The sequence below is a fragment of the Prinia subflava genome, chromosome 9, assembly GCF_021018805.1.
Source record: "Prinia subflava isolate CZ2003 ecotype Zambia chromosome 9, Cam_Psub_1.2, whole genome shotgun sequence".
Classification (NCBI taxonomy): Eukaryota; Metazoa; Chordata; class Aves; order Passeriformes; family Cisticolidae; genus Prinia; species Prinia subflava.
Genome location: NC_086255.1, coordinates 24,305,362 through 24,324,105, shown reverse-complemented (window position 1 = coordinate 24,324,105; position 18,744 = coordinate 24,305,362). Strand labels below are relative to the sequence as shown.

Here is an 18,744-nt window from a genome sequence, read left to right as displayed (position 1 = left end):
ACTGTGTATGAAATACCTGTTTCATTTGCAGAAAGTGCTATGACATTTTCTTGAATATTTCAGCTACCACTCTGTTTTATGGAAGTTTCCCCTTTCCCCCACCCTCAGAAGTTTTGAATGTAGAAACTCTTTCAATTGTTTGGCAAGTATGTTATTCAATACCCTACAAATGGTTGGGATATAGCTGTAGGCATTCTGTGGGCAGCTTTTTCCCCTCACTTTACTGTTCACTACTTTCATGACATTCTTTAAAGTACAACATATTTTGACTATATCTCTAAGAAATACAAAATACTATTTATGAGGTATTTATTTAAACTTTTTTTTTCAAATATATTAATTAATGTTTTCTGAATCCAATCAGATCAAGAGTTACTTACATTTCTTCACTGCAGTTTTCTGGTCTCTCCATTCTATAGCCTGTTTTTAGGAGGTTAAAGAGTCTTTCAGGAGCAATACCTGGGTAGGGATTGCCTCCTAAAGTAACGATCTCCCACAGCAGAACTCCAAATGACCATCTGAAAAAGACAAAACGAGCTTTTATATACAGTGGTGGGATTCAGGAGTTTAGTATGGCATTTACACAACAGATCTCCTCCTAGTATTTTCAGAACCCAACAAAATTCAAGACACCTCAAGCCAGAGGGGCTGTACAGATGCCAGTAGGGCCATCCTTGTTCCCAAATACTGCTCCCAAACTGAAAAGGTTAGCAACCAAGACAGTACAGAAAACAAATACCCCTCTTTTATCCATTGACAAAAGCTAATTATACCCTGGGAAGGTCTCTAGACAGCAGAAAGAGGAAGTCCTTCCTCTGGTGGCCCAGCCCAAAGACTCATTCCTCTGCTGCACAGTGCTCCTGCGGCAGTCTCACCTCCCTAATTAGCCCCTGTATTCAGTATTAACTCTAAATTAAATTTACAGTTATCACAGGACTGGTTTGCTGTCTCGACTATGGGACAATACAATGTGTTCATTTCAATCATAAGTAACATTTTTGATTTCAGCTGGTCTGTTGGGCCATTTCAGTGATTCAGTACTTAATTTTCTTCTTAGAGTTGATGAAAAAAGACAAAAGTATTTCCTCTGGAAATACCAAATGCCTAAAATGAACTTTCACACAGAACAGAAGAAACCATTTTCTGAAATGAACAGAAGAAATTGTGAATTTTTAAACCTATTTTACTGCTGAGCTCAAAAAAAAAGACCTTGCACGATGGGTGAGAAATATTTAGATAAATTAGTTCATTTCTGGAGAGCAAGCCAGGAGAAAAGAGGCAAAAATGTTTTTCTTTCTTAGTGAAAGGCTTTTTGAGACACAAAGAAGCTACAAATCACTCTGAATCTGCTCAACTGACAACTGACAAAATCTGGATGTTCGAAAGGAAGGAAACCAGCCAACACTGAGACTGCTCAATGGGATGCATCTGGAAGCAAAATTGCATGCAATTTATGAAAAATGCTAGCTTTGGGCAATTTCTCTGTAAACTCTGTTTTAAAGAAAATTCTAGGAAGTGTTAAACACCTACTGCCAAACCAAACAGCCATGTCTAATTCCCTATGAAAATTCCATCTCAAAATGTTAGCCAAATACCTCACCTCCTGTCTGACTCCCTTCCACCTGCGCTTCTCACATTTTACAGAACAACAGTAACCCCAAAGGTACAGCAATGAAACTTCCCAAATCGTCAGAGAAGTCAAAGTGACTCTCACAGGGTCCCAAGTGGAATGCTGCCATTATTCTCCCTAATGCCATTCACTGAATTAATTTTTAATCACTCTGCACATTCTTGAAAGCTTATGAATATTTATAGCATTTTCATATACTTTATTAATATTTCTCCTCATACCCTTTTTGTAGCCAATTATGCTCTGCCATCAGGTTACAATTCTGTCCATGATTAATTCAAATAAACTTTGCAGTATGGAAGGTTTTATTTTTAAAATCCACTTCTGCTTAAGAGGAATTTTACAGAATATGGAAGGAGGGATCAGATGAAGAATTTTTTAACTGAAGTTGTTCAGTAATTGAACACAGTAGAATCGAATGCTGTAAAATGCTGCAGTTCTTTTAGACTGGTATACAAATTAAGTACTACGGGAGGAGAAATGAGAGATGAAGAACTTCCCACTGTGTTATGTTTATTGCTGAATAAAAACATGATCACAAAATGCCAGGAAAGAAAAGTATGTGAAGAGGAAGATAGTAGGTTAGCTTTCCACTGATGTCATCGATCTCTGAAGCAAAAAAGGGTTTTTGTAAATGCTGGCAAGTGGCACTGTTTTAAGTTCTGCTAACCACTAACTACACGGAACAGCTTGAGAAGGAAGAGGGTAGAAAACAGAAACACAGAATATCAGAAAAAAAGCATATTGGAATGGTTGTAGAATAATATATTCACCTAAAATATAACTGCATCACCAAAATATCAAAGAATATCCATAAAATATTTTCAGTGAGTGCAATGATCTAAAAATATCAATCAATGATATTTGATTGATAGGAGCACTTAATTGATCAGTCTGCTGCTGAAATGCCATCGTGGAACCTGGTGCTGCAGAGGATTTCCTCTGCAACTGTGTGTGTGTGTCTCAGTTCTGCTCTGCAGGAAATGGCTCCTGCTGAATTAGGAGCTGCTATACAGCACTCCTGGATAATTTCATGTACAATGAACTGCAAAGGTGAGCCAGCAGTGAGACAAAGGCACAGTGTAAGCACAGCAGACACCTGGACTCCTTCTGGCACGGATGGGAGCAGACGTGCACGGCACAATGCCGTGTTCTGAGGCATCTCCAGGGCTGCTGGGCCATTGGCACAGCTCAACACGGAGAGCCTAATCCAGCCCTGGGAAGGGACACAGCAGCAGCACACTGAGCTGCCCAGGGCTCTCAGCTGCCTTGCTTAATGCCAGCTGGGCAATCTCTGCATGGCCTTGGATCCCACGGACAGGAAGCAGCAGCCCATCGGGAAAATGAAACGGGAGGAATGCTATTGGATCCAGATGATCAATCAGCAAACAAAGAAGAGGCAGTTACATGAAAACGCAATCTGTTCTGGCCCCAAACCATAGTGACAAAACTGTTTTGCAGAAAAGGAAGAAATTAAAAATTTGCTAAAACGTTTTTAAAAGGATTTTAATGGTTCTTTGGGAAAAGTAATTTTAGAGAAGTAAGTCAGCGCAACGGGTGCTCTGAGGAGGATAAAAGGGACTCAGAAAAACCTGCAAGCTGACCTAAGGAAAAGTGGCATTTTCTAAGAATCATCCCAAGTTTTTTCTTTTCTTACTCCAATGGAAACAAAGTACTATGAAAACTCATTTTGTAAGGAATTTCAACGCATGCAAAGTATTTTATTCACTAAAACTGCTCTGATCTACACAAAGAAGAGCAAAAAGTGAACAGTAATAATTTTAGAAGTATGAAATCTAAAGGTGCATATTTTGACATCCTGCTATTATCAAAGTGTTTTTCCTCTCAAAGCGCAATGCCATCCAAATTGGTGTTTTACTCCATTTGAGTGTAACAAAAACATTACTTTAGTCAGATGCCCACTTTCAAGGCAAACTTAGAAGGTATCAAGATGTTACCTAGCAGAAAATGAGGCCTAAGTATTGCTGTTTTTAGAGTCCTCTAGAGGTTTTTCTCCTAAATAAATAATCTTTAGCTTTAGAGTCTGCCTGGTGACTAGTCACAAGCATCGTTCACACCAAAGAGAAAGAAATGGACGTATCAGATCCTGAATTAGAAATGTCTACAAACACTCCTCTGCCATGCTCTCAGACATGGGAAGAGCTTAGATGGGGTTGCTTTGCCTCCTCTCCATCACAGGTGGCGATTCCAGCACATCCGTCTTCAGGGTCTCTGTTTCCCTAATCATGGAAATAAGCTTGTATCGTGGCTCTGAAACGGGACTGAGCTGACTGGAGTTCTGTCATTGATTTCAACAGAAGAGAGGTCAGGCGTTAAATTCCCCTTCCTTTCTTCCACTCCATCCCTCACCTGCCCTCAGTGTTACAGACAAGTGATGAACTGAACTGAGAAGTTCAGGTATGACCATTATCTGCAGCAAACTCTACTAACTTGTGTCTATATATTCAAAGTCAATCATGTCACATGAACACATCCAACCCTTGCTGATTTCAACAGGAATTATCTACATAACTACCGTGATAACCTTTTATTTAGATTTAATTCAACAGCAAAAATCTTAGGTATCATTGCCAGTTGATGGTGCCATCCAGACTTCCCTCATGTTTAATGCCTTTTGCTCCTACGTACTTTGCTGTGCTTCCTCCCCCAGCACAGTAAACCATCACACAAACCAGAAAGTATTTAAGAATTTACACTTACACATCACTTTGTGTTGTGTAGATATGGTCAAATAGAGATTCTATGGCCATCCATTTCACAGGGATTCGACCCTAGGAGGTAAAAAAGAAGTAATAAAAAATAAGTTTCCAAGTGAAAAAACAAGATATTTATCTTCAAAATGGTAAAACACAGTCTGTCCATACTACAGCATTTGCCAATGCACTTATGATTTGGCATTTCATAAGAAAAACAGTGAGAATAATTGTAAGAGTTTTTTAAAAATCTAGGTTATGTCTTTTCACACACTTCAGCAGTCTAATTATGTGCAGTAAGCTGGTGTGGCTTTTTACAGGTGATCACCAGTTTAAGTCAAATAAACTCAACTCTCAACAAAGAACTTTGAAAATGTGCAGATGCAAAAATTACAAGGAATGACAATTAAAGAGGAAGAGCTATCTCATTTACACCAAGGATGATGCATAAATAGAAGCATCTGGATATTACAGATCCCTCTGGTTTCAGAATTGAACCTGGACAGTCGTATTTGGTTCCTAGTTTCTAAGGGGAATCTGCAAGCTGCTATTTTTCACTGGCAGAAATTCACTGCGAAAATCTGAGAATTCCACCCCAAATATTCATGAAAATCTAAGTTTGCAAAATTTCCAAGATGTTTCATAACCTTCACAGAATGATTAGCATTCATGTGCCTTACTTCTCATTCTCATGAAATCCATATATATCTATGCAAAAAGTATTTCAGTAGGATTTGAAACTTCTTCTTCCATCACAAATTCTTCTTTTCCCTGTCTCCCTATCAACGCAGACAGATGCTTGTCAGACTCTGAGTAATACTACACTGAAGAGCATCTCAGCAGTGAAGAGCAAATATCCACTCAGTACATCACACCCCACCAAATGAAACTAAACTGCAAAACTGCCTTTATGTAGATGCATTACTCTTAAAATACAGAGCAACTGGTATAAATCAATGTAAAACCGCACCCATCAGAAGACAGCTAAATGAATATGGCAATGCCCTTTTACATAAGACCATTTCTTCTTCAAGTTTTTTTTTCTTCACAACTCATTTTGACTTATGCAACATTCACACAAACCGGCCTTTAAAAACAGGGAAAGCTAAACTAAAAATTCACAGTATTTATGGAAATCTTCACATAAAATTTTTGAATTTTCACACAGCAAAAATTCTGTTGGCAACTCTTTCATGTAAAGCCATGGAGGGAACTGAACCACCACTGCTCATTTGACAGTCAGTGGGAAGCTGTGCTCATGAACATCACAGTCTAGCCCAGGACTGATTTATGGAAGTGGTGTGGAACTTGATATAAATTGTCTGTATCTTTTTCAACTCTTTGGCATTTTTAGCTTATATTTTTAATTATAAATAGGAAGAGAGAAAGAAAAAAGATGTGTTTGCTTGTGTTTTCAGGTAGTTTGATGAGGAACTGGATAAACAGGGAGTGGAACAAGAGGACTGGATAAATGAAGAGTGGAAAAGGTAATAGTTACTAAAGATGATACATATTTTACATACATATATATGTGTATTTCTATTCCACTGGTTAAGCTCATGATTTTGCTTCACTGTCATTTTTATTTCCTTAAAATAATTATCTTAAGTTAATAAAAATAGCCATTCTCCTTTCCATCCATGCTCAACTCCCACAGTATAAATTGATTTTCTTGGTCAGGCAATAATTCCCAGTACTGCTTTTCATACACACTGTACCTTGCTCCTCTTCACATACGAATCTTCTTCATACACATCACGTGAGAGGCCAAAATCAGAGATCTTCATTTTGCGCCCTTCTGCCACCAACACGTTCCTGGCTGCCAAATCCCGGTGCACCAGCTTTGGGAAGGAAACAACAGGAGTGTTAATGCTTCCCTGCAGGAACCAGCTGCTGCACGTCCCTCACACACTGACACCGCTGCCCGGCCGACCTTCATCTCCGCCAGGTACTGCATGCCCCGGGAGATCTGCCACGCGAACGAGATCAGGTCTCCCATGGTCAGGGCTCTCTCGTCAGGGTTATCCAGATAACTGGAGTTCCTGTTGCCATCGCTGCCCACGTAGCTGGGGCCCACTTTTCTGCTTTCCCTGAGGAAACTGCGCAAGGAGCCGTACTTGGCGTATTCCACAATTAAATACAGCGGGCCTGAAATAAACACACAGGTCGGCAAACAATTAATAGGTAACCATTTTAGGGTTTTTTTCAAACAAGTCTCTTCTAATCAGCACGTTGTTTTGAACAGTCAGAGGCTCCAGACACCTCTGCCCTTTATATAAAAAGCACTGAGTCAGCCATGAAATAAGAGTATTTTTAGCTTAGATCCTTTATGCAAAGAGAATGAGTTTAAGGCTAAATCAAAGCTGAATGCTGGCTCTTGCCTATAATCCCTCATCTAGATAATCTGAGACCAAAAAACCAGACAACCTTCATACAAATTGGATCTCGAAACAGCCTTAGAGAAACATTAAAATAAAAATAATTTTCTTGAGCTTGTGATACTGAGCTCAATTCATCTGCTAATTCCAGCACTGTGTTTAAGGTGCCTTTTGAGAGCACTTAGAAACATTCTGGCATTACAACCCAATAATTTCTCCTCCCCTTTACCCACATGAATAATACCTACTCGGCACTGTAATGCTAAATACATTTGTCTGCTGTATCAAAGCCCTCCTACCTCATACACTTATTAACTTGATATTTATTAAGGGCCTGTGACTCAGAGACATTTCACTTCCTTTGGGATGAAAAATACATTGTACTGAAAAGAAAAAAAAACTAACCCACCCTACTGGTTCATTACCTTCCTAAGACTCAGAGATGAGTCACTCCTGAATTACATTCTCTGTCTACAACTAAAAGTGACAATGTGACAGAACTGGGTGGGCAAAGAAGGCAGTTCTGCAACCTTTGCCCGAGGTTGCAGAATCCGTGCTGTGATTTTAGGCTGCACAACTGCAGATGCAAAAGGAAGAGAATGTTGCCATGCCACTTAACTTAAAATGAGCAATTCCTATGCACAACAAAATTTGCTTCATTGGCAATTTATAATACATGTGTCTGCAGATTCTTCCCCTTGAAACACACTTGTTGATGACTGTGGCTTTTAGAAACCATTTCATAACCAGATGGAGACAACAGTTTTATTACAGTGGAGGAAAACTGAGTATCAACCTAACTATCCAGCTATATTTGTCTATATATGGCAGTAGTTGCCTATTTACATTGTTTTAGTATAAATACTAACAATAATGAAAACTCAAACTTGAAATATAACCCATATTTGAAAACACTGATTATTAATGTAATATAAAAATATATATTGATTGGAAGAGAATTCGTAGAAGACTTGTTAATTTAAAATAGCTTCAGAATCAAAATGTGCATTGAGGAAAACCACAAGAATGCTTAGTTACACTGAATTAGTATTTTCCTTTGCTTTCAAGTACTGGTTTTTTATATAGCCCTCTTCTTTCAGTCAACAGCAAATTTAAAAGGTGCTCAGCAATTATTAAGCAGTAGTTGAAATCCATCAAACTCCATTTTATTTCCATTCTGGATGGTTTCATCTTAATAATTAGCTTTTAGCATTTACCATCTTGACTGCAGGCTCCATAAAGTTTGATGACATGAGGATGGTTGACTTGTTTCAAAAGGTTGAACTCTGACAGGAGGTCTCGCAGCTCACTCTGGGAAGCATTTTCTGCGGAGTGACCAAACACACAGTTTTGGTTAGGAAAGCATCACTCAAGAGTTCTCTATGTACAGTCTGAAGTATGAGATTACCATCTCTTCCAGAGTTACCAAGAGGTTGGAAAACTCCATACTTCCCCTCAGGACAGAACTTTTCCCATCTCCTGCAGTCATTCACATCAGAACCAAGTGAACGTGACTGCTGCTGCTCTGGCTTAGCAGTAGCCTGCTCTAAGCATTGCTCTGTCCTGATACAAATGACTGCAGAACAAGGAGGTCAGGCAAGAATCAGGAGTAGAGTCTGTAATGTCTTAAAGATGCCATGAAATTACTACAGACCTTTTCTAGTGTTCTAAAGCAACTTCTTAGGGTGAATCAGTACAATAAAAGCTTCAGAAGCATATGAAAGCCAAGATCTCACGTTGATCAAACAAAAAAAGACTCACTCAACTCCTCCTAAATACATTTTCCAACAGAGTAAAAATCCACTGGCTTACTCTTGTAGCACACATGCAGACCTAGAGATCAAAAGCTAAATGTACAGTTCAGACTGATTTTACTGGGGGACATGTATACAGACTTCACTGATGTCAGTGAGAATCATGTGGCAACATATGGCCCCAAGAGGCTTTCTTAGCCTTTCAAGTGTTCTGCGTTTTTGCAGAATTCTTCAGACTGACAAGCTTCCTCTTTGAGGGCACCGGGGCTTGAAGGAGATCGTCATAGAGACAACATAGGTCAGAGATAACCCTTCTTCTTCCTCATCCTTAATCCCTCTGACACACAGAACTGGCCTAGACAGTTCCTCCAGTGTCATTACTGGGCATTGACAAGGATGTGCTCATCCTGATTTAATAAAAACAAGTTTGGGTTCTGCTCTTTGGTACTCAACTGTATGTTTTTTTCATAAAGGCTGTGAGCACCAAAGGATGTATTTGCCCATTCATGTGTGACCAGTTCGCCCTCCTTATAAAAACAGTTATTCTGTTCTTCTGTTATGTTTGTATCAGAACTCTGTGTTTGTATCTGCCTTATATTATCTTGTAGTCTGAATCTGCACTCAGAGTAGAGAATCTTCTAGCGCAGGGAGCACAATAATCAGCTGGCCTCTCACTACTGATAAAGACTACAAAGAGTTATGGAAAACAAAAATTAAGAATGTCAACTTGATGCCTGTAACAAAAGTCCTATTTTTGTAGTTTTGGAGCTGTGTGATGTGAACAAACAGAATTGAGCAAAGTTCCCCACGTACCATGCCTGTTTGTCTGCTGAAAAAACTAACTTCAAATGGAGACATTTAGCTCTAACGCTTTATGCCACTTGTTTCAACGAACTGTGAATAATCTGTATTTATGTACTGGTTGGTATTTTCCCCTTTATTGTTATTGTAATGAGGGCATTCATATCAAGCAGGAGGTCAAATTTAATTCATTTGAGAAAAGTGGTAATTAATAATGGGCTGAAAAAATTATCCATCTGTTCCTTTAAACCTCCATCCCTATCTCCCAAGACTATTTTGGCTCAGCTATTTGCTCCCTTTTCCCTCCCCAGCACCTAATGTCAAGTTGTGACAGCAAGGAGAGTCCTGCCCTGGTCTGCTCTTAAGCAGATTGTGCCATTTACCCAGCTGAGGCAGCAGATCTCTTTTATGCAATAAGAGGCTTCCCCATCAGCACACTGCTGTGCCTGCCACTGCCTTCTAAAGATCAGTCAGCGTGCAGCAGTCCTGAACACTTGGACAAACGACCTGCTCTCATCTGGTACAGAGAAAGCAGGGGTGGTGTTGACCTGGGCCAAGGTAACGTCCTGTGTCCTTCCTGGCACCATTGCAAAGCCACTGAAAGCTCAGGCACTGGGCCTTCAATTGTCACGTGTGAGCAGCAAAGTCAAGCCAATAATAAGCACATAAATACTTGCAGAATGACAAATGCTCTCCACAGTGAAGTTGGAAAACGGAATTTCAGGTGACTATCTGCAATTTAATTTACATTACAGAGGGATTCATTAGAGCCTGAAGCATTACTATAAATGTCAGATCAATTTATTAAAATAAGGTGCTTAAAATAAAGGTTTACTCCTTCGCATTGTCAATTCTTTCCTTCATAATAGCTAGGGAAAACTGAATGTCAAGCCATCTGCAAGTAAAAGGAACATTTTTACCACTATGTCTTGGAATCTGAACTCACTCACACGTTGAAGAAAATGTGCTACAAAACGCAGTCACTAAGCGCACAAATAAACATGAGATGAAATAGTGACTATTGACAATGTAATAAAATACAGGTCATTACTTAAGTAGTACAAGTAATAGTTAATTAATCTTCACTGCTGAAAAATCTTAGCTCCTAGACTTCCTCCACACAACCTATTGTGCCCTGAACCTCTTGCAATGCAGGCATGCACTGCATAATGCATTATTTCTTAGGTAAAGTGGCAGGATATGCAGCATCTTTGCTCTCAAGCAACAGCAAATGTGCTTTGAATATAGCAGAAATGATAATAAGAAGTATGACATTTTTCTGTAATGACATGCTTTTACTTATAAGCAGCAGTGAATGGTTCTGCAAGGTCTCATATTATAATCTTAACATTATCTTGCATTCTTTGTTTCCCCCAGGTTTAAAGTCTTAGGGAAGACTGAAGACAGCAGGAGACAGCAGTGGATTATTCCAGCCATTTCGACAGAGCTCCTAATGATTGAAAAGCAGATCAGGAAGGGTAAAACCAGACAGAACTCTCAATCAGAAGAGTAAGTTAACCGGTCTGTTCTGTCTCTTCATGTGATTATAACATGATTTATTTAAAAAGCTTTGTCCAAGGAAACTTGATAATGGAAAACAATCAGAAAGCTTTAACAAATCCTTGCAGTATTTCCATCAGTGCCAAACAAAACTGAATACATTTGCTATGTTAAGACAGAGGCTCCTTGCACATCATGATTTAGAATTACTTACTTGGATCAGTGTGATGCTAACTGCTAAAGTTACAAATCTGCAGATTGTGACTGTCAGAGTATATCAGAATGCTGGAAGAAAGAGAGGCTGTGCCACTGCTGGGTTTTGAGCTGACCTTTTGCTTTCACACTAGCCCCTCTTAAAACCCATTCCGAGCTTACCACAAATAGTTTGCAAATCATGCCCTGACAGGAAGGTACCTTTTAGCATTTTCACTGCCACGGTGGTATAGCCAGCCCTTCCCTTGAGTCGGAATGCTGTCGCCTTGACAACCTTTCCAAATTCTCCTTCTCCCAGAGTCTTGCCCAGAACCAGGTTCTTCCGAGGGAATTCCCACTTTGGATCTTCCTGCAGGAGAGGAAAGAATCCCTGTGAGATGAAGCAGGCAAGGAGCGGCCATTCCTCAGGATTAGGCGCACTTCAGTGTGCAGTGTTTGGTTGCTGTTCTGATTAGTGTCAGTGTGTTCTTATAAAAGTTTCTGGATATTGAGGTATTTTGCAAATGTATTTTCCCTTACCTGAAAAAAACTCCTTCAAAACAGGCTGTACATGAAATCTATGGATAATGGATTATACTTACAGGTTTGGGAAACTAGGTACAAACGAAAAATGAAGTGATACAGAAACAACGCTTGCTTTCAGAATAATGAATATGTGACTTTCATGGAGAAGTAAATCAGTTTTACTCACAGAATAAAGCTTCCTCTAAAGGACTGATCAGAGACAGAAATCATCCTCTAATAGAATTACTGCTAATTATCCTTAAGGTTGCAAAATGATGACAGATGTACAAACCAGTCAAAAATGAAGGCAAACAGAGCACAAGGTCTGTGAAGACCTCACTATCCAACACTCAAATAGATTTGATGGTGCCATATAATGTGGCCATGCTTCTCTACCATGTTGGTTCATGAGAACACCCCACCTGGCAGGAATCCTGGGCAGTGTGTGATTCAAAGCAGGAAAAAATAGAGTACAGGTATGACAGCATGACTGGGCAAAAGTCCTTTATGTGGGTAAAACTCCCACACCAACTGAGATCTAGAATCTGTAGATTATCAGAAATCAGGAAGAGACCTCAGGAGGGACTTTTTTGTAATGTTTTAAACTTAGCCGTGTTAAACTTTGACACATTATAGACAGTACAAACCTGCTGATCATTAGTACTTAAATGGACAATGTTAAAAGTAAAACCACAGCACTGTCATATGCATTTAAATTAGTAAAAATCATCAGCTTCAATTAGACCTAAGTTGTTACAATATATTAAAGCATAACAAAAAAGGAAGAACATACTGGCCTTACAGAGCAAATTAAAATGTTTATCCAATTACTCATGAAGTTTCTTCAGCACAGGTGATTTCCAGTGCTGTTATTTGAAGGTAGTGGGTGTTTCCATGAACAGACTGCACTCCCATAACACTGTCTGCATGCACGAACAAGGCTGGCATCCAAACAGAGCATGCAAAACGGCACCAGGGATTTTTTACCGGGATTTTGAAGGTGTCCACGGAGACCTGGTTCTCCATGGAGTCGAGGGAGGGCCGGCGGACGTTGCTGGAGGAGTAGCTGATGGGGTAGGCCTGCGCGGGGCGGCGGAAGGTCATCTCTGCCGAGGCGATGGGCGGCTTGGGCGCGCCCCGGTGGTAGCGGTGGATGCAGTAGAAGGACACCAGCACGGAGAGCACGAAGCACAGCACCACCGCCCCCGTGATCACCGTCTTGCACACCTCGTCGCACAGTTGCTCTGTGGACCAAGAACAGCTTCTTAGAGCTTCGCTTGTGGGCTCTTCTGCATAATAATCCAGTTTTAAAGATGCAAACTGTTTCATGCTGTGTTTATTATTAGCCAGAACAAAAAACGATCTAAAACATCCACTACCTGTTTCAAACAACTGCACAAAGCTTTTCTGTTTAAACAAAGGTCAAGGTAAAAAGTCATGCACTCCTCCTCCTAACACCATGGGTGATGGTTATCTCTGTCTGACATTTTGAAGCTGAGATTTTTCAGAAATTATCAGGAAGCTGGAATTATTTGGAAGTAACAAAAATCATTATTCTAATTCTCCCAGCTGCCTCTGCAAATATCAGGTAAGTCTCACTGAAATGCAAATGCTGCTGGAAATCAAAGGATGACCGACTTGTTTGTCAAGCAGTAATGAATAAAAAAGAATCCTTAGCCAAGGCTATAAATAACCCTCTCTGGAAATTTTCAGACTCCATAATGGATGTCAAGGTGCCAGTTCCTCACTAATTTTGTATTAGCAATCTCTGACCAAAGATATGATTTATTAACATGGCCACAAGGGTAAACTGTTCTACAGGTACACATGATATATACAGAGAAAAAGATTACTATGAGAACAGCAGATAGACTTACCTTTGATATCATCTTTCTCACAATAACAGTTCTGTCTTGGGAAGCAGTAACAAATCCCATGTCCTGACTTAATTCCAAGATTTCCAATGCCTTTCCCATGGCCACCAATAATGTTTCCACCTAATCAAATACAGACAACAGGCTAAGATTCTTACACGTAGGTAAAGGGAAAAGAAAAGACTCAGTTTTCCATGGGTTTACCCCAGTATGAATCTGAAATTTGACCAGGGAGCACAGTGCAGGGATAACGACAGGGACTCCTGAGGGAGATGGAAGACACTAAACTGTGACATTTCTGAGATCCTGAAATGGGGGGGGGATCTTGCACTGTTTAAACGTTAGTCCTCATTAGCAGTTATTGAGTTCTGTTCTTGATTCTGATGCCAATTTCCCCTTACCTTGGAAAAGTTAGCCTACTGTTCTAGGTATCATTTGTTCCGCTGTCAAATAGAGATAACAACACTTAACCACCTCTGCAAAATGTTACAGGAAAGTCTAGTCAGAGCACTAAGAGTAAATGCCAAGTGCAAATGCTAAAAAAATGAATCTCACTGTCTAAAAATGCATTATTTAATATTACAAAAAGAAGAGCAGAAACCTGTACTCTTGATTTCAAGTGGCCCTTCATGCAGAGTAGCTGCATTTCCAAGTAAATAATTTTCTTCTGTTTATGTTATAAAAATGACCATTAGTAGTGACATTTTTATCTCTAAACTGCCTTAACCACAAACAGCATTTTACAGACAGCTCAAGTGGTTAATTTTGGAAGAGACTGCTGAGTCACTGGCCTCTGAGCTGACACTTAAAAGCACTGGTGTTCCCAAAAATCCCTCATTATCCTCCCTGCCTCTGCCCAGCCAACTTCCTCCATCATTAAAAGGCAATGAAATAAAGTTTCCATTTGCCACAGAAAATCATATGTACTGATCTATATCTGCCTCTGTTTGAAGACCTGGAAGAGGAGGGAAGCAGGCAATGAGCCAGTCCTACCTAACCTGTTCTTGTGCAGTTGCTTACTACATAAAAGTCTCTTGCTCAGAATGCAATAAGGTTTCCTCTATTTGATAGGCACAGCCACAGCACCAGCTGCTTCAGCTGTGTGCCCTGAATGTAATATTCATAGCTTACTGTGAGAAAGCAATTTTGGGACTCAAGGATATAGCCATCATAATGACAAATGAATTACAAAAACAGTTATTTTCACAAGTGTCTGTACTTAAAGAATATCCTTGATCTTAACACATCTTGGCCTATTTACTGTTTGCCATTCCCAAAGAAACGTCCTCTGCCAGTAAAAGCTGATAAAATGGTACTCCTGCAGCTCTGAGCTCCCAGAACACACTCATTTTTTTTGTCTGCAAGTATACTGCTTTTGGGCACCAGCCCAGGTTCTCAATTGTGTCAAGTCATGTACACAATTATTCAACTCAGGCGTTAAAAGGGCATGCATAACATCCTGAAAACTTGCCTTACTCGCCTGCCTATTATCCAGTATAACAATATTTCTTTCAGGCTACTGTTGAGCAAAACATTTGATGCTGCATATGTTGTACATATTTTAGCATTGCAGCCCCTGGCACAAATATTGCCACTTTCAAGATGACAAATGATTGCAATTATCACCAATAAAGAATTCTTTTCAGATAATTAAAGAAGTTACTTGCATTTCCTTCAAGCATTTCTGCCACTTAAGGGATTGTTTTTATTCACTCTGATGAAATAATTATCCTTCTGATAACACTAATTTACAATACACAATCCATTCTTGCATGTTAGAAATACAAAGAAGCCTCTTTAGTAATTAATTTTATAGAAGAACATTAAGTCCCAGACTGTAATAAAATGCTAGTTCCTCTAAGACTCCATTTTGAAATCTAAACTTGGTGTTAGAGTCAGAAGAAGCATTCAAGAAACATGTATGTCTTTATTCCTGAATTAGACTGTCAGATCCACTTAAAAAGATCTACTTAAAAATAAACATCTCAAAGAAGATGGAAATTGCTCAAGAGAATGACACTGCTTTTCTACCCTGTATATCTTCAGGGTGAGTTGTGAACTTGCAGGTATTCACAAGTATATGAGTGTAGAAATATATGCTCAAGTAAAAAGAACCAACACAAATGCATTTCAATTCTTCCTTCATAAATTCTGCTCATATGAGTCTCTGCCTGGATCTTCAAATAGGTAAGGCATTGGATCATTCTGATGGCCACCTGCCAAAAAAGGGCAGGTACATTTCCCCAGATGAGCTTTTGTAAACACATTTATTTTAAACAGAAATTTGTTTCTGCTTACTTATTTACCCAGGAGTTCAAATAGGCAGGTTCCTATCATACTGTACTTGGGTTAGGAGGAGGGGCATTAACATGCCAAAACCTACACCTCTTCAGCAAGCACCTCCACTGAAAAACATCACCTGTGAATGAACAGGGAGCAGAATAGGAATTACTGAGAAAACCTTATTCTTCCATCCTTCAGCGATGGGTGTCGCCTGCCTGGCTCAAAAAAGGCCAAGATTAATCCCCATAACCTTAACTCGCTTGTAGGATTCAAATGCAAGTGTGACAGTGCAGAGATGCTGAGCTTGTAAAAGTATCTGCACTTGGGAAAGTGACATTTGAGAAGCAATCACAGATGAAACAGAAAAGCCCATCCCAAAACATTCCCTACTTGTGCAGTCTTGGGGGCACACAGCCGCGTCTCTGCCCTCCACCTCGTCACAGATGCCATCCGGACAAGTCTTGATGCTTGGGGTGCATGTGGAGTAGTTTGTGGTGATCCCTGTTAACAGAGAAACAGCTGCACTAATACCACGAGGAAGGAAAGTTCATTGCATCTTCTCAGGGCACACCAACACTCCAAAGCACAGGTTATGGGGCCTTTTAAAATGAACAGCTATGACTACAAACACCTGCTAAAGTAACAGACAGCACAACAGATAAAGGCAGCTGGAAGAAACAATCTTTTGCTACCTTGTCTGCTTTTGACAGCCCTCTGGTCACGTCAGTTGCAGTTACCATGAATACTGCTTGAAAAGGAGCTTGCTGACCACTCAGACTGAATAGCAGCTTTCACAACTGAGGGTTTCTCTACACAATTTCACCCACTTGAACATGAGGGTTACAAGTGGTTTCAGAGAACGTGTGACACTTATGCAGTTTGAAGGGATCAAGCAGCGACACAGAATCGTTGTTCTGGAAGAGTGCTGTCACCCATAGATCTGTGCTGCAGCCCACAGAAAGAGACACTGCTTTGTGCTCACTGTCTGCTCCAGTCACACTGCTGCAAACTCAGTTCACTACCTGCTGGTTTATGGATCATGTTCGGCATCACCAGGGACAAGATGAAGAATGGCCTTCCAAATTTACCTCATTTTCCTTTTTAGTGCATACTTCATATGGGTATTATGATAACTATTTTTAGCCCCAGGTTCTGTGCAGTTTACCATACCGTGTTTTCCAGCCAGCATAAATCAGTTTGTATCTACGGAAGTCAAATGCACAATTACAACTAAACAGAACTTTGACATCACACAACATAAATGTACCTTTCCCACTCCCCTGTCTCCACTGGCATCTTCCTGTTAGCACTCCCAGGCCACCACACTCTTCACATTCAGCACGGTGCTTACTTATAGCACAAGAGTCAGGGCAGTCCTCTTCTTTTTTTAAAACTGTTGGGAAAAATTCAGGACAAGGGAAATGAAGGTCAGGGGGTCAGCTCAAAACAGGAAAACTCTGGTTTTAGGGATAGACAGGAAAGAAAGAAAGATGAAGGAAGCAGTGAAAACTGCTGAAAACTACCTGACACAATTATCAGTAAACTTAGAAAACAATTAAAGAAAAGCCTAGGTGTTCCTTCTCTGTGAAATAAAAGATAAACAGCAACATCATGAAGACATGGTTATGTCTTCTTGACAGCACGCTGTCATTGCCTAGAACTATAGATATGTGCAAACGTATTGATAATAGAAGAATGGAGAGCCCAAATGCTTACAGCTTCATACAGAACGTTTATTTAGGGGAAAATACTTAGTTCTTGTACACAATAGTAACTCAAAGAGCACCAGCTAGACATGTGTGTTTTCAGACAATATGAGGCTTGTACAAAAGGAAAAGTCCACTGTGTGTTTTTGTTTCTTTTTCTTCAACTCATTTGCTCTTTGCATAAGAGTTCTGATCTGATAAAACAGAGGTGTTTATCAGGTAAAATTGTACAGTTTTGCATAAAATGCAATATAGTTTGCAGAGAAATTAGTATGTTTCCAGTGAAATCCTCCTTTGTGGGTGTTACAGGATATTTCTATCTTCCTTCTCCATAAGAGTGGGTCATCACACTGCCCTTAAGAACTTGAATTCAGTGTGATTGCTACATGATTACTAAGAAAACGATTTTAAAAATTGTAGAGAGAAGGGAGGAGAAAAATAAGGGAACAAACATACTTAAGCCATATAGTTCTTTCTTCAAATAAATATACACACACACACACACATACCTACAGACACTTTTCTTCTTCCACAGGAATATGTGAAAGACCAAATAAAGGTCACACACACACACTAAAGATTCTTCTAAATTAAAGGTCATCATGAACATTATGAGTTGCATATAATATCCCACCTTTCCGTGCATTAGTTCTTCAAACAAATAGCTACTACAGGAAAGTACAAATCAAAACTCAAAATCCAAACTCTGACCCGTATTTTGTAGCTCAGGCTCAATTTCATTGTTAATGCCATAATTTTACAGATCACCTTGCTAATGCATCACCTCCTACCAGTAACACTTGTTATAAATAAATGAACAGTTCTGACTGGGGTACTTACGAGTCCCTTCCAGGACAAGAGTGAGGAGGGTTTTGGTGTGTTTCCTGCTCTGCCTGTCCGTAGCTTGAACAGTGTATTGGATTTCCCTGCACTCAGGTCTGTGCAGCACAGAGGAGTCGTTCACGTACAGGGTCCCGTACTTGTCCTCTCGGCCTTGCACAATGCTGACAGGATAGCAGCTGGCGTTGGGGGACAGCAACTTGTAGGTGATGTTTACACCACGGAATTTCATGCAGTTTTCAATGCAGATCTTTCCTATCTAGGCTCAAACACCAACCAAGAAATCACAGACAGGAACAACATTCAACACAAAAAACATTCAGTGCTTTTCAAAAATATCTGAAACAAAATGGAGCATACTATACCTTGCCAAATTCAGTGTTTATTTGCAGTTTACAGGTTTGTTATTTTCCTACAAATGCAGTATGTAAATGCACTAAATGTGATTTATTCTCAGTAAAAAAGAGACTAGCATTGGAAATGCAAAAAGCCTTGACACAGGCTCAGTGGTATTTGGTGCCCACTGCTGATGGTCAGCAGTGTCCAC

The 18,744-nt window shown here is 39.8% G+C and overlaps 1 protein-coding gene across 2 annotated transcripts in view; it reads right to left on the bottom strand.

Moving 5' to 3' along the window:
* Positions 1 to 18,744, bottom strand: part of RET (ret proto-oncogene) — a 77,777-nt gene that overhangs the window by 9,734 nt on the left and 49,299 nt on the right. For both annotated transcript variants that reach the window (XM_063405952.1, XM_063405953.1), the window contains exons 7-17: positions 18,198 to 18,456; positions 16,919 to 17,044; positions 16,042 to 16,152; positions 13,372 to 13,491; positions 12,482 to 12,738; positions 11,192 to 11,339; positions 7,940 to 8,047; positions 6,278 to 6,492; positions 6,063 to 6,185; positions 4,352 to 4,422; positions 381 to 518 (exon numbers count right to left, since the gene is read on the bottom strand). In XM_063405952.1, coding sequence (XP_063262022.1) covers positions 381 to 518; positions 4,352 to 4,422; positions 6,063 to 6,185; positions 6,278 to 6,492; positions 7,940 to 8,047; positions 11,192 to 11,339; positions 12,482 to 12,738; positions 13,372 to 13,491; positions 16,042 to 16,152; positions 16,919 to 17,044; positions 18,198 to 18,456 — 1,676 coding nt within the window. The remainder of the gene's footprint in view (positions 1 to 380; positions 519 to 4,351; positions 4,423 to 6,062; positions 6,186 to 6,277; positions 6,493 to 7,939; positions 8,048 to 11,191; positions 11,340 to 12,481; positions 12,739 to 13,371; positions 13,492 to 16,041; positions 16,153 to 16,918; positions 17,045 to 18,197; positions 18,457 to 18,744) is intronic.